General features: G+C 35.1%; 1 protein-coding gene across 1 annotated transcript; it reads right to left on the bottom strand.

The window, feature by feature from the left end:
* Positions 1 to 1,096: 1,096 nt before the first annotated feature.
* Positions 1,097 to 5,584, bottom strand: LOC103949259 (auxin response factor 9). The gene is made up of 14 exons (XM_009360363.3): positions 5,374 to 5,584; positions 5,161 to 5,267; positions 4,951 to 5,052; positions 4,600 to 4,656; positions 4,352 to 4,504; positions 4,157 to 4,241; positions 3,887 to 3,977; positions 3,553 to 3,717; positions 3,333 to 3,446; positions 3,159 to 3,231; positions 2,875 to 3,028; positions 2,126 to 2,739; positions 1,838 to 2,025; positions 1,097 to 1,728 (listed from the first exon to the last, which is right to left on the bottom strand). The coding sequence occupies exons 1-14, from the start codon at positions 5,387 to 5,389 to the stop codon at positions 1,599 to 1,601; spliced, it is 2,049 nt and encodes a 682-aa protein (XP_009358638.1). The 5' UTR covers positions 5,390 to 5,584; the 3' UTR covers positions 1,097 to 1,598.
* Between the last annotated feature and the right edge of the window lie 20,424 nt (positions 5,585 to 26,008).

Below are 26,008 nucleotides of genomic sequence, written 5' to 3'. Positions count from 1 at the left end.
TCTGTGGTTGTATTGTTTAGAATTATAAAAGAGGGAGTATTGGAGTGTCATTGTAGTGTTTTGAGATTGTTGTTGTAGTGGTAGTTCAAAATCCTAAGAAATTTGGTTTAAATAAAATTGAAATGTAAGTCTTTTTTGGTTAAATGAGGTTCTTTAAAATGACTTTTTGGTTTTTTTTTTAAATTACTGGGAGTATAGTTGTGGTGTTAGTGTGGTTGTGTTGTTTGAGTGATGGTGCAACATCGAAATGGGAGAATGTTGTTAGAAGTCGTTAGTGCGTCGCTTCATTTTGTATCTCTTCCTGATTAATTAAGTGTAATATGAACTTTTTACAGGCAAATTCGATCAAAAGAGTAAATTTTAGGAAGTAACAAATAGTGCAACCAAATTTCGAAACATTTGTGGCTAATTGCTCGACAAAAATTCAATGCCCTAGGAAGTGTTTTAGTCCTCTAAATATAGCACTTTCAAGAATCGACTGTAAGTCTTAGTACTGTATTCGACTTGAAAAACCTTTAGAAAGACAAAGCCATGAAGAAACTAGATTGGGTCGGATTGGGTTGGGTTGATTCGAAAAATAAAATTGCTAGTTTAGGTTGGGTTGGATATTCTGACCAAACAACTAGACTGAATTAGCTCAATTGGATGTGTCTAAAAGATCGAATCACGTCGCGTTCAAAATTGTGATTAACAACCGATCAAAATTAAATTCGATTGATTAGTATCCATCTAACTTGCCATTCATTCGATCGGTTGGTTTGGGCAGATTGGAGGTTGGTAATCCAATCCACTCATATTCCAAACCAAGCCCATGACAAGGGACAAGTAACTCTTTACCACAGTGGTGAGAAGGTGTTGAGACCTTACTTGATAACATGAGTTTAAATTCCGTCAATGATTAATCTAACATCTACAACAACAAAACCTTTTCCATTAAGGGCTAATCCTAAAAACCAAAAACAAAAAAACAAAAAAAAGAAAGATATAAAAAAAAAAAAAAAAACATGGCAAGGGAACAAGATAGTAACAACCCATCCCACCCACAAGAAGCGACATATGCACAAATTTTGAGGGATAAAAACAAATTAGCAAAGGATTATTAAAAACCATTCAAAGCCTAATTATATTAATTGATTAACTAATCCAGCAACACGAGATTGCATACTGCATACTGTCACACACTAACCACCAAAATATTACAATGCCAAAGTACACATATTTACAACAGCATCACATGGAGCAAAATACCCTAAAAACCCACCAAAACACTCAAAACACCCAACTCCTCCTCCGACCCACCACAAATTGCCTTTAAAATATTCACAGATTCCTAATCCTACCCACTACCAAACACATTACAATTACACAATTGCCATTACATCCTTTTCAGTTTCCAGTCAAATGTTGTCTAGCTAGCTCTAAAAAACGAGCTATCAATTAGCCGATGTCCTCTTCTTCCAAACTTCAATTTTCTTCCACCTCGTGCCCAAAAACCGAAGTCTTCCCTCCCTCCCTCCATCCACGAACAAACAAACGACCTGACCCGAAAATCAACGAAACCAAAGCGGTAACTAAAAAAATCAACAACCTGATCGATGTTAGTCCGAGCTTATTACCGGTCCCCCTTCAACTTCTTGTGACGACATTGGAAGTTTGCAGCCGGCGCTAATTTTCTTCACGTCTTGACTCGAACATATAAAGATTCTTTTCACCATGTCACAGAATTCCCTGCAAAGAAAACGATGCAAAGGTTTTATAACTAAACAAGGAAACATGTTAGGAAAATCCAAACACAACACGTTTGTGAGATATATTTTTTGCAATAAAGTATACTTACGACCACGGGTCATCACCCATAAGCATCATATCTCCTTCATTATCAGTAAAGACAATTTGCCACATGTTACTGTGGCGAATCTGTCCCTTGATGTCAAACATCTCCTCCAGTTCATCTATAAGCTGATCATATCCTTCCAACGTCGTCAAGTCCACTGCTCGGCCAACAGCTATCCCCTGCATTTGAACCTTTTGGGATGTACAAACACCACAAATCATCATAATCTATAACAAAAATACTTCACACTTCAGAGGCAGAAATAATATAAAATAATTATACTTTGAGCACCTTGGTGCGACTTCTGGTGGACGTAAAGCAACCATGTTTGCTCTGTGTTTCCTTCGGTGATACTTGCAGCTGTCCAGGTTTGCCTTCTTTAGAAGTCTTTGAAAGGTCAGATTTCTGGTCTGACTCGGCTGCTAACATGTTACTAACACGTCCTTCAGGGGTTCCAGTAGATCCACTGATTGGTTGCGGAGGTACCTTCTCCATGGCAAGGGAGCTTGTAGAATGATTTGTAAAGTCTATTCCGAAAATTCGACAACTAGTAGCTGTCTCAGTTTTCTTCTCTTTTTCAACATGGTCAAACATTGAGTCATTTTTCAGCTTTGATGAGTTTGGAGTCGAATATCCAGAGAAAACAGGCCAAGCAGAAACACTTTTACTATCCTCCATTGTTTCCTGAAACATGTGCGGAGAACCACCTGCCTGAGAAGAGAACCATCCCACATCAGTCTGAGTCCTTGGAACAGAGTTGTTGCTGATCACATCTGCCTGTTGGGGTTGCCATCCAGCATGACTTTCACTTCTTTTGCCTTCAGCAGAAACACTCAGTGGTGACTTGTCATGGGACTGTGACAGCCCAGAATTCCAAATAGCTGACGCTGTTGAACTCATTGCATCTAATATCCATACAAGGTAAGTTAGAATTTCGAACACTCGGACCTAAAAAAAACCAATCCAAGGCAAATGGAAAAAATGGGGCCGGTGTTGCTGTTTAGTTGGTTACTGGGAAACAAAAGGTAAAAGGTTCCTACCAAGAGCTGGGATTTCAGTGGGTGGTCGAGGCCTTTTGTTCTTCACCACAGCTGGTTGAGGAAGGCTTGGAGGTACAGATGCCACAAAAGGTTCTATCTCCCAAGGCGATACCTTGTCAGGCCTTGGAATGGATGCAGATTCGTCCCAGTGAACCTTGGAAGATATTTCACAAGAGCAAATTTATGTCAGAACATTTAACGTCCAATACAAGGACAAGGGGGAGGAAAGGAGAAAGGAACAAGACGACAAGAAAAAGAAAAGGAAACCGGTACAAAGAGTTTACTTTAAGTGATCGCCATTTTGAATCTGCCCAGTGAGGAGATACATCTTCAAGACCAACAATTGTGCCTGGAAACCTGGAAAAATTAAAGAACATAGAACAAGAATACATTAGAAAGCCCATAAACAAATTTATTGCGGGTAAACATACTATAGCACTGCTGAATTTGACTTCTACCTTCTCTCAGGAACATCCTCCCCCTCGAACCTCATTTTGAATCTAATTCCAACTGAAAACTTATTGTTGACAGCCTCCAAATACTTGTTCAAACCAATAATGAACTGACTAGTCCTGGACATTTCAAAGGGAAATCAAGATAGAATATGAGAAATCATGTGTTAAATGATTCGATGTATGGATCATTTTAAATTCATCAGGTTAACATAATACAACATACCTTGGTTTATAATATACGACAAAAAGAGTTTGGGTTGCAAGTGCATGAGATGCAGTTGCAAGCACCCCTACATGCATGCTTTGACTCGAGATCACAGATGATGGCATGCTGCTCTGTTGACGAGCAAGACGTCTAACTCCAACACGTAACTCCCTGTTGACCCCTCTAAGAAACCAAATTTCAACAGATTTGTGACTGTTTGATCGAAAAACATATGTCCCATATATCATACGGGAAAATTCAATTTTCCAGGCAGTTAACACTGTTAAATTTAGTGGACAACTAATAAAGAGACAACAAGAATGAAGGGGTGAGAACAAATGAATATGTATACCTGAGAAATACAAAGGAATCTCCAGCACTTAATCTCTTGGAGGTGACAAAAGTACTCCACCCTGTTGTAAGCAAGTGCCTCCGTGGTTGACCTGTTCAGTTAATCACAGATAGAGGAACTGTGAGCAACGATTGATATGGTTAATTGACATGTCTGAATTTTTCCTTAATAGGATTGGCTGTCCAACTCATGAGCTCTTTCTAATAATTATGAAATCAAATCACACATTTGGGACAACTGCAAGAGTGCAGAGCAAATGAAATATGTCACCTCTGAAAATATGCTTAAATCGCCACTCGTAACCATGAAGATCCTTGGCAACCAATTCCTGAGTTGGGGTTGCCTGGGTCATGTCCTGAAAAAGAATACACACATGGTGAAGAAGTACAATGCAAATCAAATCAAAGAAATAATGAGACCTAGAAAGAACAGTCAAACAAAAGCTAGAACAGAGAGAATATATACCAGTGGAGGAAGGCATTCAGTGGCATGTTTCCGAAGAACAGAAAACCCGCCATGGGTGCTTGTATCAGAGGCAGTTAAAACTTTGCAGAATGAGTGAACTGCAGGTCTTTGAGGTTCAGTAAGGCATGGATCAGGACTAGTAGGCTCCGTTTGCTAAACATATAAACATATAACATTAACAATGACAACGAAATAATGCTCGGACAGAGAAAAGTTAATCAGGATGAAGCAGCTCATTTGAATCTTACATTTGCATCTGGAATTAAAGTAATCTGTGCATAAACCTCATCTGTTTCCTGCTCAGCCTAATATTGCAGACAACTCAAGGTAAGATATTTCCAAACAAATAATTTCACAAATTATTCCAAACTTGTTTGGTTACTGAGAAAACCCAGGAAATCGAAGACATATATTCGACAGATTTTAAAGTTGAAGACTTTCCAATCATTGGGACCTCCTAATCAGCTGAAGATGAACTCAACCAACAGATCCAACTGATCTCACTTATCATTTTGCAGGAATCAACAAAAGTTTTCTAATTCCAATCCCTCGTTTTCTCAGCAACCAAACACAAATTAGAGAAAACAAAGAGGAAATACCAGTAGGTTAACGTTAACGACGCGGCAAAGAATCTTCGAGGGAAGATTGAACTGCGGAATCCCTTGATTCAGTTCCTGATTTGTTGGCGTTGACGCCTCCAACTAAAAAATAATCCCCAAAAATAGCAAAAAAAAAATTCAATTTCGACGAAAGGATAACAATTCCATATGCAGAAAAATAAAAATAAAAAAGGAAGATGGAAAACTCACTTGTTCCATGTGGCCCTGTGGAAAGTAGAGTACTCTCTCCTGGACGCGAGGCACATCGACGAGTGGGCCCGCGCAGGCCTTCCATAGCTCCGGATACAGATCGCCGCCTGCAAAACAGAACCCCCAAACAAAAAGGGGAAGAAAAAACGTTAATTTTCCGGGAAAATCCGAGAAAGTCTGAGAAAATGAGAGAGAAAATCAACGGATATTCACCTTCCCGATTCGCCATCGTTGAACTCGAACCCTCCCGAGTCAAAAAATTTCAAACTTGCCCCAACAAAAGCTCAGACGATTCTGATTCTCTCTCTCCCCTTTCTCTCTCTACCTCTCTCTGTCTCTGTCTGTCTCTTTCTCGGTCTACGCAGACAACGCTGAGCTGAATGTATAATTATACTTAAGCACAATAATAGCACCAATAATGACTCCTTAATCAGCCGTTAATACGATTTTAATCACACAAAGCTTCCACTTTTTATCGCTTCACACACCCTTCGTGTAACAATCGCTGATCGATAAAAACCGTTTCGCCGAAACCACCAAACCGTTACAATACCGCCTTCTCTGCTCGCAAAACCGCTTTTCTTCCTCCTCGCTCTCTCTCTTTCTCTCTCTAAAAACACTCTCGCTCTCTCTCTCTCTTTCTCTCTCTCTCTCTCTCTCTCTCTCTCTCTGGGGAATCCAGGTCGAGGAAAACGCAGTTACAGAGAAACCATAAACCGCTTCTTATTATACGCGACTTTGTGTTCGCTTTAACTCTGACGTCTGACCCTCTCTCTCTCCACTCCTTTCTGTGTGACTGAACTAACCGTAGTTAGAGAGTAACCAGAGGGGTGGGTTAACGGACAGGAGCAGCGCGTAACGGAAAGGTGGGGTCCTGCGGGGTGTAAAAGGAGCAGAGACACGACGGCGTTTCGTAACGGCTGGTTTTAGTTCATGTGAACGGCGCTTCGGGATGCGTGTGGTTTGGTGTAACGGAGCTGTTTGTCGCCGTTCCTTTCGTTGTCTGCTTCGAAGCAGGCAACAGGGTTGGCTCGAGTTAACCCGGCAGAATATTGGGGTTGGAATTTTAATTTCTTTTTTATTTATTTTTTGTTTTGTTAATTTAATTTCTTTTTTATTTATTTTTTGTTTTTGTTAATTTTAATTTTATTTATTTATTTTTTTATTATTAGACTTACCCAATGTCCAATTTCTACACCAACCATAAAAAAAAATTAAAAAACTAAAATCCTATTAATTCACCCTAATTATTTCTAAAATGACCTCAAATATCTAAATCCTTTTTTTCTTCCACCCCAACTGCATCATCAGCGTATGCGGAAGTCGCCACACCGTCGGCAACAAAATGCACCACTGGCAGCCTCTCGAACTGCTTCATCTGCATCATGACATCATACGGCGCCGCCATTCTCTTCGAGTACACGAACACCTCGTCGTCGTCCATGTTCCTCAAGACCCCGATGTTCCCCCATCACGTGTCGTACAAGTCGAACCGCCTCGAAGATGTTTCCGGTGCCGACCGACAACTGCAGACGAACGGGAGCGTGAGGATCTCGTTCTCATCGACGTAGTCCATGCCGATGGCTTCAAGGATTTGGTCCTTGACAAAATGGCCGATGCAGGCTTTGGCCATGACGGGGATGGTGACGGAACGATTGATTTCCTTGATGAGCGATGCCGCCCCAGGATCAGATGTCGGCGGGGACACACTTAAGAGCCATGACGGCGTAGGCCTCCCCGGTGACGCGAGCGTGGGTCAGCAGATATTTCTAGGTCCTTTGATGTAATTTTACAAAACAGTAAAAATGGTAGTAAAAATTTTATAAACTAGTAGGGGGATTTTTTTTTTTTTTATTTTTTTTTTTTAAGGAAGCTTTGTAATCTGTTATTTACCATTAAACTACTAACTCGTGGTTGACATAGAGTGGATTTATCATCCCATCCTTAATTTTTGGATCTTTGGTTTGATAATTACGTTACATGGCACTCGGTAATAAGGGTGGCACTCGCCGAAACACGTGGGTGAGCATTTGGATCTTGGTCGGTTTTTATCACCTTCTCTTTTCCCCAGACAATCTGTGAGCGGTTTGGTGGTTCTTGGTCACGCACGTCAGCGGAGGTGAACCTCTAGGGTCCCATGGCGACATGTTATTTACCTTTCTTATTTTAACTTCCACGTAAACTTTATCTCCTATCTAGCAATGATGATGTGGCAACTTTTTTGCTTAGTGGGTTGGATGAAATTGAATCTCTGGGATATTATTGGATTAGCAGGGAAATATAAGACAGAATTTGTAATCCATAATGTCCAGTCTGTTCATTTCATATTTTGACACAACAAACAATTGATTGATGAACTTTATTGAAGTCAATTTTAATTAGTCACAACTTATTCCAACCGACTACCAGGTAGGCATTTAAGGCCCTTTCGTGGGTTGTGTTGGATTGCGCATTTAGGATAGAATTGGATTATCAGGGACATATAAGACAAGATTTGTAACCCATGTATAAGAACAGATTAGATAACTCACTCATTCAGTCTTGTCTGTCTCACATTTTAACATGACAAACAATAAATTAGACTCAAGTCCGTTTTAATTGGTCATAACATATCTCAAGCAACCTACAAACAGGCCCTTACAGTTTTGAATGCAAAACTAAATTTATATTGATCAATAAAACTGCATTTTACTCTAGAGTTGAAATTGGACTATAGAAATGGTTGTACTTAAGTTTCTTTCATGCAAGGTATCATTTAACTTGGGAAAAGTGATGTGGGAGATCTCTGTCTGGAGAAATATTCCACTAGATAAGTATGAGCACGTGGTTAGTCATGCCACTCTCTCAAGTAATGAGCCATTTTGTATGAAAGTATTTAATTGGATAACAATTTATCTGGGTAATGCTAGAGAAACCAAATTTGTGCACCAAATTATGTATCACATTCCACATGATACAAACTTTTATTATAATTATGGGGTGTGCTATCCACACACCCCATTTACTTATTACGTACCCTTTGATAATTTTTATCCATTGATCTTCTTCAATTCATCCGATCTGACGGCCAAAAATTAAAAAGGTGTGTGAGAAGTAAAATGGGATGTATGGATATCACATCCCATAATTATTAATCAAATTTCAATTTGAATAGAAATTTTATAAGTTTAGTACATAAATTTAGTATGCCTAACATTATTCAAATAGTTTTTAATCATGACGAGATAAAAATTTGGTTATTTATTTTTAAAGGAGGCTACACCTATGTTGGTATCATTTTGCTCAAGAAAAACTTGGTGATGTGCCCGATAGAATGTTGAGTAATAAGTGTTGTTCAATAAAAACACGTCATATTTAAAAAAATAAATTATAAATAAAAATTTGTACTTACGTGACATATTTTAACTAGATGGTACGTGTCGCTCAATATGTCACATAGTAGGAGGCTCTTCACATGACATATTTTATAACGAACGTACGGTATATATCACCAAATGTAGTAGGGAGCGATCGCTACCCAAATTTTTATTTTTATTTTTTTATATGATTTTATTAGAGAAAGGAAACTAAGAAATAATAAAATATGCTCCTTAATTACCACTGAAACTAAAAGTTCTCACTTGTTTAGTATTTGCTTTTTGTATCAAGACTTGATTACTATTTGTTTAGCAAGGAAATAATTTAAATATTGAAATCTTTATATTAAAAATACAAAAAGCAGCAGCCATCAAGCTTGATAATCACAGTAAACTGTGAAAAAAGACGATGAGAAAACATGCATGCTACGTCAGATTAGGGTTTGCTTTACCTCTCCCCTCCCTGGGATGAACAATGAAAAGGAAGTAAAAATATTTGTTTAAACCCACCTTTATTTAACAAGTTAATTACTAGTCTAAGTAGTCCTCCTCTCCCTGCTTTGCATCTTTTAACAACTTAAGCAACTCTCTGTCCCCACTACCAGAATATATCTTATCATATATGAATATATGAATATGATTTTAATCAAATTATTATCCAAGATGCCTTCCACACACCTCACTTTTATACGCTTTATCTTAATAATTAATTAGTTTATTAATCTAATCTTTTTTAATATCATGCATAATATAGTGCTAAGCTTCCTTCTTTTTCTGTGGGTAGGACATTTTATTGATCATACCATATATATTAATTAATGGGTAATGTTAAGGAGATCAAATTTTATAAACCAAATGATGTGAATGTTGATGGTTGGATTATTGCTTAAATGTTGAGTAATGTGTTTATTTCTAATTGGATCCATCTCATTTGGTTGCAAATGCAGTTTAAAAATTTAGTCTCCCTACAATGCAACCAAGTGGTTAAATATTACGTGCATTTGTATTAAAAAAAAAATTATGGGTAAGAGTTCTACTACTTTAATCTGAGTGAGATTAAAATAAATTTGGTATATATGTTTTTGATATGTAAGTAATTGAACTGATATTAGTGTTGGACTAAATATATTTAATTCTAATAAAATATTATGGAGAAAAAATAATTGAACTCATTTTGAATTAAGAGGGGGTTAAAACCTCTTAGGAAACTGATAGTAACTGACTCCATAATAAGAGGAGCAGTTGCCATCAAATATATGCATGTCTTTAATCGCTCTTCTCAAGTTAACGTACGTAGTTCAATATACGCTCGTATTCATGATGAGTTTTTCTGGAGATACGAACTGATATCAATTAAGGTTTACTTCTGATTAGACGTTTTGACTAGTAGAGCGTGATTTAGAGCATCTTTAAAAGAGATGTTAAATTGTCCATATAAGTTAAAACAGTAAAAAAAAGGCAGCTACTATTGTTTCTATCGAAATATCAAATTCTATGTGGCATGACATGAAATGGCAGCAAAGAAACTTATTGTTAAATTTGACAGCAGCTTCAAATTCGTTTTACTAAATATTTTAATGTTCACTCTCTCTGAAAGTCTCTGGAAAAACAGAAAAAAATTTCTAACCTTTTCAAACTTGTTCTTCCGAATCATCAGATCTATGACTCTCTCTCTCTCTCCTCTCTCCTCTCTCCTCTCTCATCTTTCTCTCAACTTGGTACTGGTAATGGGATTTTGTACTAAAGTTTTTTTCTATACGGGAGGTCTCGATTTTCCAGCTAAAATCTAGATATGTGCTGGAGATTTGATAGTTGCTCAATGATATATATGTGTGTGTGTGTATTTTATTTTTTTTTGTACAATGACACAAACTTATTGTATAATGTCAAATATGGACCGACTACATTAATTACTACTGTCATCATCTTATAGTTACATATTCCTTTTTGATGTCATTATTGTATATATGACTATCCAATAGTGATAGTATTAAATAGTTGTAAGTATATTAGTTAAATTCAAACTTTAATTACAAGTTGATTGAAATGTATATAATGAAAGTCTAGCCACAGTCAAGCAGACTCATCAGCTTGGAGCCTCGAACCCGGGACCTTCCTGTTTTTTGTATTTTAAGAGCCTAAATCCACACCCTTACCATTGGCCACTTGATGTGGTTGATTAATTTTGATTATTCAATAAACCAAATTCAATAAAAAATAGTAATATGGAACCAAATTAGTCTAATTTTTTTTCTTTGAAACTTTTATATTGGGACCCCCAATCTTGAAATCCTAGATCCGCCACTGCACACAAGTAAAGGGCAATTATAAACATGTGGTTTACTAAATCGGATATGTTATTTATTTTACCTCATACATTTGAAACAAAGTAATGAAAATGAAAAGACTCATCCTCTTCCTCCCACTCATCCATAAGCCGAGTTATTTTTTAGTGTGGTCGCACCATCACGTGAATCATTATATTATAATTTCACTCGAATTATAACGTGCATCTATTTTTAAGTACTACATCAATTATTTATAACGTATCAACAAAATTGTCCATTTTTATACTAAAACAAGAATTAGAAATGGCATTGTAGCCGTCACCACTCACAAATTTATCTCATCTGCTGCCATAACCTCCTTCTCAATGTTTGGCCGTCACCTTTGATGCCCGCACCTTATCAACCTTCAACCTTCTCCCTAATCCCATCCATGAACGACACACCCTCTCCTCTGTCGTCCCCCAATGATGGCGCCAATACGTACGAGGCATTCACAACATATCCGCCATCAGCTCTTTCTTCTGTGTCTTCTTCTTCATCTTCGTCAAGCTTTGCAAGAGTTGTGATGATGAGAGTCGTTATGGAGAAAGGAGATGAGAATGCAAAGAAAACAAATAGGGTTGGGTTTTAGGGCTGGTTTGGTATTGTTGTGTTTTGAAAAAAAACTTCTTCTGTTGTGTTGTGAGAATAAGCTCATTTCTTCTTCTTCACGTTTTCATCTTTTTTTCACCCAAAACTGTGAAAATAAGCTGTTTTTAAGTGTTTACCAAACATCTTTTTGAGCTCCGCTTTTTTTGATGCGCACTTTTTATAAAAACACCTCGATACCAAATCAGTACTTAGTGGAGGAACAAATAACTTTTTTACCCTAAAAAATTGTTCATGTGGAAAACATTTGGCGGAGTATTGAAGGGAAAGTTAGAAAATCTAACGGTAAGAGAGTAATTGACTAATTTTATAAGTTCAAGAGGGTAATTGATTAAAATTAAAATGCAGAAGATAAATTGGCAATTTTTTACAAGTCAAAAAATAACTTTTCAAGTTTGAAGTTCGAAGTTAAATATGTGTGGATGAGCGAAGGTAAAATGTAGCAACAAGAAAGTGAGGGGCGCGCAAGAAAAGCGAGGGGCGTGCAAGTGTATGTGATTGTGCGCATACGTGACAGAGAGATTAAGAAACCCCTACAAATAATGGGGCTTCTAATTGCGAGCGAAAATAATTAATTAGACTATATAATCTTTGGTGATGCCGCCAACTGCCAAGTGTGATTACCTTTTCGCAAAGGTCGTATAAGAAAAAGGATTATATTAATCAAACAGTGTAAGAAGAAAAGAGACCATCATTATGCTGCACACACTTTTTGTAGTAAACAACCATAACCGAAAACCACATAGGAGGAAAGAGGTGCGGTCGTATCTCTGGCAGTTGGAAATTGACCTAAGAGCAAGAATTTACCTTTTTGATTCCTCTGAACTTACACGGAATGGTTTCGGATTTTACTTTTTCCACCCCCACAACACCATGATGTTATCTCTCCTTTCCCATAGATTTCTGTGATTGTGCTGAGATCTCTCCTAGTCTTCAAGAACATCATCAACCATGATGAATTTATCAAAACGCACCATCCCCGTTTTCCAATTTTTCCCTTTTCTCTCCAAATATTGAATATTTCTGCTTTTTCTGCTTGTTGAATTTTGTTTGTTTTTTCATTTTTTTAAAAAGAGGGTTTTTTTTTTTTTTTTTTTTTTTTTTTTGTTGGTAGAGTTGATCAGGAGCTTGCATGTTTTACGGATTGGATGAGAGGAAGAGAAATGAGGTGGAGAGGGAGCTTGTATTCAAAGAAAATGAGTTGTATGTGGAGCTGCTTCTCGTATTAATAAAATTTCCAGCTTCCCAAGTGCTCCAAGGGCATGTCAGTGGCTCCTTCGTTTGCATTTTAGCATTTTATTTCCCTCTATTTTTTTTCCAGTCTCTGGGTACCCTTTTCAGTCTAATGAATTTAGTCTTGTGTTGTCTCTTTGTTTTTGATGGTTTTCATGGTCTTGTTCTTTTGGTTCAAGGTGGTCATAATTTGTAGTTGTGTTTGGTATGTACTAATTGCAGTATTACCCGACTAGATGTGTAAACATGTCGTTAGGATTTGCTGGTCTACATTTTATTGAGACCTTTTACCCTTTTAAATTTCGCCCTTCCCAATAAATTATGACTTCACCACTGGACCATAACTATGATCATTGTAATCCGTGGACTACTTTGATATATAGGGAGTTATTCATTAATTCACTGTATCTCGGATTTAAACCATCACCCTATTCATCTACTTACTACGTATTGGTTCAACCGTCTCTCTCTTGAATGTTATTTAGGATAGTAATGTCAATTTGAATAAATTTAAAAATGACAGTTAAGCTTGTATGCAAATTCTGCCTTTTGGATTAAAATTTGCATTATAATTTGTCGTTTTGGTGGTGGCTGCAAGGCTGCAATGCATAACAACATTTTGATGAAAGCAATGTGAATTCTGGTCAGCATTTTTGGTTTTGTTTAATACGAATAAAAGTTAAAACAGCATTAGTGCTGTGGATAAGTGTAGAAGCAATGTGAATTAGGGTCTTTAATTACTTTTGTTAATCCTTTTTTAATTAGAGAACGTGGATGAGAGTAAGGACAAACCAATCACAATTTGGTTATGTGTGTGTTTGGCTGTACCTATTCTTTTTCTCTAATATATGGCTTTGCATAAGTAGGCCCCAAACACTTCGATTTTCTTATACTTAACTTTATCGTTCGACACCTGTCCTCTTATTATGTTAATTGTACTACCTTTGTGCTAATTATTGGATGTGTTTTTACAATAACATAATATTTTGTTAAATTGGGGGGAATTACTTCTTCTGTGTTATGTTTTACAAACCAATTGGAAAATAAAAATACAAAAAGAAAACCCAGAAACACTCTTCATTTTCTCTCAAAATCCTACTACCTCAACACCCTTGATATCAAGCTTACATTCATACAAAAATGATTTAGGTTATTGAGTAAATAACAAAATCCACAAACTACAATGTTCATGGGGTTATATTACTCATCACATATTTATCATTCCAATGTTAAAATTATGCATGATCAGAGGCGGCGTCATGAAAGAACCAGAATAGTTCCAGGCTCATCTTGACATTTTTTTTTCACGCAAAAAAAGTTTAGTGCTATGCTTATGAATTTCAAGGTTTTTCGGTCAATTCAGGGCCCCAATCCGACGTTTTTACTATAATTTCTTTCATTGTGTTTTTGAGCTTTGAAGATGACTTTTGTTTGGGGTCAAAATGGAGAGAGGAAGAAAGAGAAATTTGAGATTTAGGTTAAGGAAGAGGATAACGAGGACCACAACACATTAGATCCAAACGGCGGTGATCAGTTACTCATCATCATGCGCATAACTAAATCATCTAATTTGATTAGTATTCCATGCCAACTTTATCATGGCTTGGATAAAATCTGAGAGTGGTTTGCTCCTGCATCCAATCGTGATGACGTCCTAAGAGATGTAGCTGCATGTTGATCCACTGTCACGGTTTCGAAAGGAACATGCGGTGTATTTGCCCCCACCAGGGCCACCACAGCCCTTCAAACCTGGAATGCTCTTGTCACTGAAGACTACGGACAAAAATTATTTAAATGAAAAGAAGAAAATAACTCACTATTAAATTAAATGTGCTTCAAAAGAGAGAGTAATACATTATTTTTTGTATATTTCTACCTTAATAAATCTTTTTGTTTACAAGAAAGAGAAAGTAGCAAGATTGGTGGGGTTTGTGGTATTGTAGAGGCACACCCCATGTGGAGACCAAATTGGTTGGTGTTCCTTGGCTGCATTCACGCCTGCGCAAAAAATGAAATCAATGACTTTGGTTTTGGAAAACCAAAGAAAAAAATTAACGTTATTCACTCACCCTTTTTTACCTTTCAAATGTTCTTTCTAACTTTTGGCTCTCATATCAAATGAATTGAAAAATACTAAATGACAGAAATTAAGAAAATGTGTGTTGATATAGCATCACCTAAAAAATTGTTTTGAGGTACCACTTAGTACTACGGTTTAGTTGTATTTTTTTTACTTGTAAGTGAGAGGTATTAGGTTCGATTATCGTTAAAAGTGAATTTGAACCATATTATTATGGCTAGCCCATTGTAAAGTTTAACTCACTTCCTCCGCCCCCTTAATATAGATAGTATTGTTTGTTAAAAAAAAAAATTGTTTTGAGGTTGAAATCCCATGTGGGGTGGGGTACCCTACAAAAAATTAAACTAATTATAAAAGAAATGCAATTAAGGTTTGTTTTAGGTAATACCTTGTAAACATTAAAGAAAACTTGTTTTTGGTTGGAATCCATGTGAGGACAATCATGGGGCAAATTGCAACATTTTGAGTTTGTGGGTGGACATCTACCCTGGAATTGCCTCCATGTAAGCATATATTTCTTTAAACAAAGAGGTGATAGAGAAAGGTAAATTGGATTTTTGGTCCCCACAACCACACAGGTTTTGAGTTTAGATTTTTAAATTTGAGGATAGAAACCTGATAAACTTGGATAAAGGCGCTCGATCATATCATTTATAGGGCACTTATCGTAAAAATATGAAATCTTTGAAAGAAAAAAAATCACCTTGGTGCTAGGCTAGAAGATCGATCCTGTATGGGGCATGCCGAATCTACTTCGTTAAATATGTATTTGTTGTGTGAGGTCAGACCATATCTACTTATCGATTGTGTACTCGCTGCCCCTTGTTGAGTAAAATATAACTCAAAAGCTACAACAAAGGTAAATCAACATGTATTTTTTATTCTAATTGAGTCTATGTTGGTCGCCACTTAGTACTACGGTTTAGTAGTATTCCTCTTCACTTATAATTGAAAGGTTTTATGTTTGATTCTCGCCAAAAACGAATTTGAACCACATTATTGCTAATTCATTCTAAGGTTAAACCTATCATCTCTCCTTTAATATAGATAATATCCTTTGGTCAAAAAAAAAAAAAAAAAAAACTTAGACTCTATGTTGGTCCCACCTAATATAAGAGTTGCGTAATCAAACATTCACATTGAAATTTCTCACCAATTCAAAAAGCTTAAAATTAACTGCACATTTGTAAGAAGTGTTTTTTCTTTTTGGTTTTTCGTTTTCTTGAAATTTACCGTTTGACACTTAGAACACAGATTTGGGACCTCACCACCCCATTATCATGCGTCTCTATCAAGCAATCATCAATATGATTTACAAAGTTGATGAATATTAAGTAACAAGGGTTTTAGATAAACAACAATACTTGACTACTTAAAGGATGAGTAAGAGTTTCTACTCAAAATTATTCGTTACTGATTCAGAGAACTTCGTGTTGGTAATTGAAACTATTTATATTACAAATTACACAGCAAAAAATTAATTAAAACTAAAGTTTTTTAGTCATCAAATTGTATAAAAACAAATGAAAGGAAATGGTAAAAGTATTGCAAACCTGTCTATATATTTGCTACAATAGATTGATTAAACGATCTTCCATTTAATTCATCTTTGTAGAGATGATATTTACAAAATGATTCATAATACTAACGATTCTAATCATAAGTATGAAACTCTGTGGTTCGAACACAAAGAATTTTGAGTAAGAGTTCCTACTCATCCTTAAGTACCCAAACATTGTTGTTAGATAAATAGGCTAAGTTCTCAAGTGAGATTTGACTTGAATATCTAATGCATTATTAGATGCTATTTTAAATTATTCAATTACTTATTGTTTTGCTAAATTAAATTTCTCAAAATCTGGTAATGGATTTGTAGCTCAATTTGCTAGATTATATTTTTCAAAACGTGTTACAGTATCTAAACTTTTTAACAATATGAATAACTCTATACTTTTAATGAATTAGAATGCAATATTAAGCGACTGGTGTCTACTCGAGTTCTTCTTGTGTTTGTGCTTCATGCATGTTATTTTGCGCTTGTGCCTAGGTTAGACGTATATTTTGTGTTCATACCGAATCCAACCCATTTTCCATCTCTCTCTATTTTTTTTTTTCACGCACATTTGCGAAGAGCCTCTAAATCTAGTTATCTTATTATTATTTTGTCAAACTAAAATTAATCACTTACTATTAGTTTGATTCCAAAACGAAAATGATACAACATATCAAATGCTCTTCCCACAATATACAGTCTTCTTTAAAAAGCATAAGCACGCGTGTATAAAGCAGAAACACCATAATTTTGTTTATGTTTAAACTAAAACATGTACTTGTTTAACTAAGCACACAAGATTCCTATTAAGTAACTGCTACGAGAGAATGCAAAGCAAGTCATATTTAGTTCTATGAGATTGGTTAACCATGATTATTTATCACTAATCAAGTCAAATTCCATGTTACTTAGCTCTGATTGGTCAATCACAAGCCTATAGGCAATCAATTAGGTGCTTCAATTAGGATACATGGATACCTACATTGCACAATATCATTAGACTACTTTAGACTTTTGATAACCTTCCTAGACAATTGAAAAACCAAGCCATCCGTCAACGAGGGTTGGTTGAGTTGGTAAGGAGTGTTTTTTCGCTAGACCAAGACTTAAATTCGAGTTTCGCTGTTAGCATTCCCTCTTGATGGGTGATTTGTAAAAACCGAAAATGGGCTAAGACCCCCTCTGTAATTCCTCAAAAAAATAAATAAATAAAGCCATCCATTTTAGCAGAGTGCCAAAGGGGAAAATAGTTTAGAAGGTTCATATCAAAATTAATCATGTAAAAATGTAGAGAGCTCAAGCACTAATTTACTATAATGGCCTACCATATTACAAATAAATTGTATCATAGAATATATTTTTTTTCCTTCGACTTTTAGTGCCGTGACAAACAGAAGACATGTCTTCGATTATGACATTTTTGGATCAAATACAAAGTTGAGATCTTATGGAAATCTACCATCAGTTTCATGATGCTGACATAGGATCTAATGAGCATGTACATGAAGAATACTGAGAAGTAATTTTCAAATTTTCAACATATTTTTGTCTAGCTACGTATTTATGTTTATTTATGATCATTGAATTAAATAAATAAAAAAAGAATTAAAAGACGTAAATAAAAAAAGGTGTGCATAGTGAAAAAAAAAAAGAAGGAAATGTGAAAATCATTTCCCAAAACATTTTCCTCAGCCTAGTAATATTTTTGGTGTTAATTAAAGGTGTCTTCTTTATACAACCTATGCTGTGAAAAGGAAAAGTCAACAAAATTTCAGATGCTAACCTCTTGCGCTAGACGTAAAAAATGAGTTACGAAAACAAAGAAGTTGCGTGTAATCCAATTAAGCCTCTAATTAAAATTTGTCGCCTAAACTTGTCCATTTGTGGGCGTGCTTGTGGAGGAAATAAAGTAACATTATATTTTGTTGCATATAATAATATATTAAGTCAAGAGTTTAATGTTAAATGTTAGCTTACCTACCAACAGTATGACCGAAGATGAAACATAATTAGTCGTTCAACCGTCTGTAAATTGTGCTGTATTTGACCAAGTCCAGGTCAAAGTAAAGATCGATGACAGACACAGAACAAAGCCAACTGCCCAGTAAACAAACACTCTGCAGGCTAATATATACATTTTTTTAATTAAGAAAATTTAGTGGGGATTCTTTTTTAATTGTTGTAATATCATCCACCTTTTATGTTTATGTCCTTTCTTTGTTTCGTTAAGATGAATTTTTAAGGAATTTTAACGAAAAACTTACGGTACTGTTTATTTTAACGAAAAATCATATTTTTACACTAAAAAATCAATCTTGGTACTATTCATCTTATTCTTTATTTTGTTATTTTTATTAAAATTCAAAATTTTCAAATTATTTTCATTAGTTTTCCCGAATTTTTACTCATTTATTGGGAGTGGGAGTGCTAGCACCACTAACCTTTTATTTGGATTTGAAGAAGTGAGACTGAGACGTGTCATATTAAGTTCTTGTTTTTTATGTAACTGACAAATATTTGAAGAAGTAAAAAGATTCAAATACAATGGTTAGCGTAGAGGTTTTTAGCATTTCTCTTATTAGAAGTGGGGTTGCCAGACTAATCCGATGTTTAGGATGTGTTTAATTTGACTGCATAAGGACAATAGATCATTAACCGACTTTGACTTATTCTCGATATAATCAGTCGCTTTAATGTTCTGCTTAATTAGTTACAAGCTCCCCTTAGATTCGAGGTTTATATTATTTCCTTGTTTAAAGAATAAAATATTAAAAATAAAAATTGGTTTTGTTTATGTCTGGTTTTGAAAATTGGTTTTTGGCAGCATTTTCAGATTGTGGGAAATGACTAATGGGCACATTTTATGGGTCGTTCTATTTTTAATAAAAATACAAAAATCATCAAATAAAATTCCTCTGCCATTAACATTGAGGTTCGTAGGGTCATCTGGTCTTGCCCATTTGGTTATCCTCCTCCACTGTTACTATTTTAATTAATAACACGCGCGTTTGCGTAAAAACAAAATCAACAAAGGTCCCATAGAGAAATGGCCAATTATATGAATTTATGAGGATTTATTTTGTAGAAAAGTAGATGTCAACCTAATTATATTAGAATATTGTGAATGCAAATTTTTGTTGTCTTTTTCTTTGACGAAAATGTACCTGCAAAATAATAACATTTAAGATTAAAGTTAAAAACCTCACATGCCCACGATAAATGGGGGAGAGGGGGCTTTGGCTTAGAATTCTAAAAAGAATGTGTGGTAGGAGTTTGTGAGTAGCAAATGACTTAGCATTTTAGTGGGATAAGATGGGTATTTATAGAAGGGTGGTCAGCCCTATTGGTGGAGAGTGGCCGGTTATATATGGTGTAATTGGGTGAATAACTGAAAGATATCATGTAATTAACATGATAATTATTCCTAAATTAAATAGGATTTTTTGGGAGTTACTTTTTGAATAAAATCAATAAGACCATATTGATCACCTTGGACTCTTCCTTGAATGAGCTGTTATTGTTCGTTGCATGCGCGTGAGAATCCCAATGTGCCTCCAGGATAATCTTGTCATTTTCACCTAAAAGTTCACGTGTCACCTACATAATTTTTTGGATTATTTTTTGCTCCACCAATATTTTAGGAAAAACTTATAAACTATTTAAATATTTTTAGGATAATGTTAGGGAAATCATCAATTTAGACTATTTTTGTAAAGTATATAAGGTGATTGTTGATGATTGGATTATCACTTAAGTGATGATTACCATGCTTATTTTCTATTAATGACACATTACATAGTTTTAAATTTAATTTACCTAGTATTACTCATATTTATATTAAAAACTTACCAAAGTGAGATGATGAGGTTAATTAATAGCGTTCCCATTTATCATTTCATTTCATGCCTATTTTACCCCTCTACAATTTATTTTTTTGTCAATCATCATTTTTCTAATTTAATGTTATTTATGTGAAATAAATTAATTTTTATGTAAAATTAATTATATTTGAATCTTATATAGTTGTAATGTGGATGTGTTTGATACCGAATGTGTAGATAATCTTGATGAGTTTGATACCAAATGTATGAATAAAGTTTATTGGTTAAAAAATGTATAATGTGGATATATAGGTTTTGGTATCTATTGCAGAGATGATGTGGATGGGATTTATTTACCTATTGATAAGGTTTCAATTGATAATGCCTAAGTGTCCTTTTTTTTTTTTTTAATACATTCAATATTATTTATACTATGGCCACTCAGTACTCCAGTCTGATGATATTTCTCTTCACTTGTAAGTGAGAGATCTTAGTTTTGAACCTTATAGATGGTGAATTCGATATCAAATTAGGTTGCTCATTGTGTGGCTTAGCTGAACTCTCCCTCCCCTTAAGGTAAAATATATCGTTGTACTAAAAAAAATATATTATCTATACTATGGGTTGGGTTGGGAGAGTAGGCTAAAGCTCACAATGAGTTTACCATACTAATTTAGTTAGAATTCGCATTTGACAAAAATTGATTCTAAAATCATACACTTACAAGTAAAGAGAAATATTACTAGATAGTAGTATTAAGTTGTTTTTTAATTTTTAAACAGGCTTTTTATTCTACCTCAGCAATAGGCTTTATGGCTAACAAATTGTTCTTATGGCCGCAATGTAAGTTTTCAAAATCCAAAAGGTGGATCAAATAATGCATTTAATCAAGATTTTTATCCTTATTTATCTATAGCAAAATCGTCAAAAAAAAAAAAAAAAGTCAATCCTACAATAATAACTTCAATAGACATTAATTACTAAAACAATTAATCTAGATTTTTCCTAAAATACGGTGAGTTAACTGGGTCTAAATCAAAATGCCTTTTTATTTCAATTATGTTTTAAATATAGTGTTTCTTTTTCTAAAAAAGACCTTATTATCTACACTAAAGGAATGAGAGAGCGAGTTAAATCTCACATTAGGTTATAAATAATATGGTTCAAATCGACTTTGATGAGAACTGAACCTAAATTCTCTCACTTATACGTTAAGAGAAATACCATAAGATCGTAGTACTAAGTGACTTAAATATAGAGAAGTAGTGTACCTCTAGAAGCAGCCTCTTTTTTGCTTCAAAACTCAGTTTTTTCTCTCTTTGCCATTTCTATGCTCTTGGGTTGTTTAGACAGTTGAAGTAGTTACATAAGTAATGCAAAATATCATAGAGAGATATTTGAAATGACTACTCTTTTCAAGTAGTCATTTACAAACCTCTTTTGTGTATCTGTTGACCCTAAAAACTACCAAGCCTATGTGATGCGCAAGCCGAATAACTAATGAGCTAACTACGTCTTTCGGTTATGTATAGGGAGTGCCAACTCGTCAGCCAAGCTCAGCTGGGGAGTAAAATAAGTCGATGTGGCGTTGGGCGCGCTGCTGACTTCTTGATCTTGCGACTACGGCCGAGGAAGGAACATGTCTCGGCCTTCGGGTTATAGAGATTGAAGACAAGGCTGCCAGTTCTGTGAAGTTCAAATATCGAATTCAGCTTTTAATGTGCCGAACATAGTAACCTGGTAACACCTTACTTCGTCGAAAATGCTGATGAGATGACCTCTACCAACAAGGATTCGAAAATCCTTGTTGACCGAGACTTGGATAGGTAACCAGTCGGCTTCGAAGCAGTGCTGTTTATCCAAACTGAAGGTGCTCCTCGGTCGGCTGATTTTACGGCTCTAGTGTTGTTTATCCAAACTGAAGATGTTGTCGGTTGCACTCATAGTATTGTTTATCCAAACTGAAGATGTGTTGGCGGAAAAAAAATAAAATAAAAATCTCAAGGTTGTTGAAAGGTTTCATGTAGAGTGGGAATTTGCGCATGACAGTTTGTGTGTTGAGTTGGAGAGGGTTTGAATGATGCATTCCCTCCTCTATTTATAGCAGTGAATCTATTCCTGGCCGAACCAAAGACGTAATCAAACTAGAATTCCTTATCCCAATCTGATTATGATTCGGACAATCCTAGTTCCAATAGGTTGTTGAACTAAGCTCTATAATGAACCAGATTCAATTCCTAATTCCCAACATCTTCAACTTTGAGACCCCTTGTTATACCAGGATTCGACCTCTTTGCCTTTATCCAAATCAAATCCTTCTCACAATAAGACTCGGCTAACCTGATTGGACGGACTATGGCGGCTGGACGGCCCACAGTACTTCTGGAAGAGTACTGGACCGACAACAAACCTAGGCTCAGCCTAATAATATTATTTTGGGCTCAAACAGTATCTACGTCATTTCAAATCCTTCAATCTAATGTTTTGTGGTTTCTTGCTCGTCCAAATCTCATATATATACCATCTATAATACTTACACATTTGACAGTAATACTAACTGGTTCATGTATACTTCACATTTGGTGTATGGAAAGAGGAGACATCTTAACCAAAAGGCTTTTTATTCAAAATGGTCTCTGATATTTGCGTAACTCCTCATTTTGGTCCTTGAGAATTGAAATCAATAGAACTGATTCCTAAGTTTGTCCACCATCAATCATTTTAGTTCTTTCTTGAAAAATCTCCATTAAATAAGAATAAAATGACTAAAATACCCTTAATTTTTGTCAAATCATTTTGGCCCATTGCTTATTAATTGAGAGTATATTTGTTATTTGGATCCTTATTTAACATAATTTTGCATGGAAGGACATTGATGGTGGACAACCTCAGGGACCAAAGTGATGTGTTATGCAAATTTCAGGGATCATTTTGGCTAAAAAGCCTAACAAAAATATGCACACACACACACACACACACACACATAAAGAAGATTGATGACTCGTTTGGAAGTGCTTTTTAAAATGACTGAAAACGTTTTTGGTAAAAATGATTGAAAATGTTTTCTTCTGCAGACACTTAAAGTGCTTTTGGAATCCAAAATTAATTTCACCAATTTTACCAAAAGCGTTTCCAATTATTTTAAAGCACTCCCAAACGAGTCATGAAAGTCAGATGAGATATACAATCGCATAGAATCGTTGAAGAAAAATGAGGATCTTGTAAAGGCATATTCTTATTGTTTATTAATTGGTTATTAAACAAAGGATTATATACTCTATTACACTAAAGCTTATGATGCTTCAGCATCAAAGGACTTAAAAGTGTGAACTTTCAAAGCCAGGAAAAAAAGATTAAATATTCTCCGCCTAATAACGACTAACAAACCCTAGCTAAATATAGTTAGGGTTTACCAACTCTCCTAATTGTCTTGGATCGCATTATTCACTGATTCATCAGCCATCAGAGAACAGTAATCAGCACCAAGCAAGTGGGTTTACTAGTTATAACTTTAATGTCGGCCTAAAGCCATGGTTAATTAGATTATAATTGGGGTGCTAATACGATCCACACATTGAGACTCAGAAGCAACTTCTCACCTGATTGGAATTTTTATTTCGAGTGAATGATTGACAAGGGCTTATAGTCTCTAGCAAGTTGCAGCAGCTAGTGGTTGGAATCACACAAAATTTTAAAAACCCAATTAATTCATGTATCTTGGAATCTATCTTTTTCTGTTTCTAATTTGAAATTTCTTTTTCTGCTTAATTATAATTAAACTATTAGTTAGAGAGTGACATTTATAGAAAAGCAAAGGCAGCAACACATAATTAATCAATCGATTAATGATGGCTATACACGAGAGCCAGAGTTTCGTAGAAAATACATACTAAGGAGATTCTCTTAAAATAAGACTCTTCATGGATTTTGTATCATCTTACAATTTAACGTCAATTTCATATCAATATTATAAAATATTGTGACAAAAACATGAAGTGATAGAGAGTCCTCCTTTTAAAACAGTCTCCTTAACATTTCTCTTCATAAAAATGAATATAAATAAGAATGAATTCATATATCTTTGCTAAAATAAAAGGAAATGATTTTCTACGATTACATTATTCATAAAATTCTTCCCCGCTGACTCTTGATCTCTTCCCTCTCTTTCCTTCCATGTTTCTTGTATCTTCTAAACATCTTGATCCCCCGGTTGTGTCGCTCCTTCTCTCTTTTCATTTGGTGAGAAGAATTTTTGTGGTTCTGTTCGTTTTCCCGTTCTATCAAAGAGAACTTTTGTAGCAGTCAAATTCGGATCTTTGAGAGGCGGTTGTTGTGAATTGATATAGTGGTTTTTGTGTCTCTTGTATTAATCCCCAGATCACTTTGAAACTTGTACATGCATACAAATGCAAAACCTAGAAAAAGATATAGGATTGATTGCTATAGTCTCGAGGTTTAAATCCACATAGCTAATTTTAGAAAGAAAAAAATGGCAGTAGACCGTTTCAATGAACCTTTATGTCATAGGACTGCAATTTGAAAAACTCCTTTCAATCTTGTCGGAAGAATCTAAAATAATGTAAAAATAAAATGTAAGACTAAAAATCTAATTTCAAAGTTCAAAGCCTTATCTGCAAGGATTGAGAATATACAAGTAGACTGTTGATTCTCTTCTGAGTTTTCACCTAACTTTGATTTTCCCTCTAAACTTTTTAATTGGAAAATTAAGGACTTAAACTATTATTTTGGCTGATTGCCCTCCTACTGTTAGTTTTCTATAGATTCTATCCAAATTAACGTTAACTCTTATCACGTGCACACCACGTAATTCTCCTTTGAGAACAAAAACAGCACTTCAGACACAAAAGCTATAGAATCATAAAGATTTGCATAGGTCGACATTTTAGAAATCTAAGGTTTTCAATTATTTTAAAGAACGAAACGATCGAACTACTCTCACATGTTTTACACATACTTCCATTTAATATAAATTTGGATGGAATGAATGAAAAACTAACAGCGGGGAAAATCGGCCAAAAATATTAGTTTGAGTCCTTACTTTTCTAATTGAAAAGCTTACTCAGAATATATATATATATATATATATATATATATATATGTATATATAAGCTTTGCTTATGTGCTACGAAATTGTTACAGTGTAGCAGATCGTTCACAAATTTTCAATAGGTACTTATTTAAATTAGCAAGAATGATTATCCTTTTACATTTGGTTATAGAAATGACCAGGTGTTATGTTATTGTTGTGTTCTTGTTATGTCATCGTTGTGTCCTCAATATAAATCAATATATCGTCATTATTAAAAAATAGTCATTTCTGTAACCAAATATCATGCCCTTGAGTTTATTCAACTAAAGCTATCAATCATTTACAGTCAAGGTTTTTAACTAGATTCATCTTATTTTAAATCCTTACAAAATTAGATTGTATTTTGGTTGAATGTAGATGATAGCTTTAGTTGAATAAAATATATGCCTTCTTGAGATGGCTTCCTTACACTCACTAATCACTATGCATTTAGGTCCATTTGGTAAACCTGCTGCAAGATCTTCTAGGTTTTGTGCTAGCCAGAGGATGTTGAATAATTGCCAAAACCCTAGTTCTTCTCAGCACCCAAAGCCGAAAGCTTAGGTCAGTCAAATCACGATCAGTTTGTTGTGATTGATGCACGGATCCTCCTCCCTCATTCCCTTGCATGTCACGTCATAGCATCATATTGGAGTTAGGGCATAACACTTGACATCACTACAGTGCGGTACTGATATGATAGCAGGATTTGAGATTTAATTTCCTTCTGTGATACGGTAACGACCTCGTATTGTGCTCCCATCGGACATCCATTCCAGAG

Source organism: the organism of the source record quoted next, unplaced genomic scaffold, assembly GCF_019419815.1.
Source record: "Pyrus x bretschneideri cultivar Hongxiangsu unplaced genomic scaffold, Pyrus_bretschneideri_v1 Contig3, whole genome shotgun sequence".
In the NCBI taxonomy this organism is placed as follows: domain Eukaryota; kingdom Viridiplantae; phylum Streptophyta; class Magnoliopsida; order Rosales; family Rosaceae; genus Pyrus; species Pyrus x bretschneideri.
This window is presented reverse-complemented; position numbering and strand designations above follow the sequence as displayed.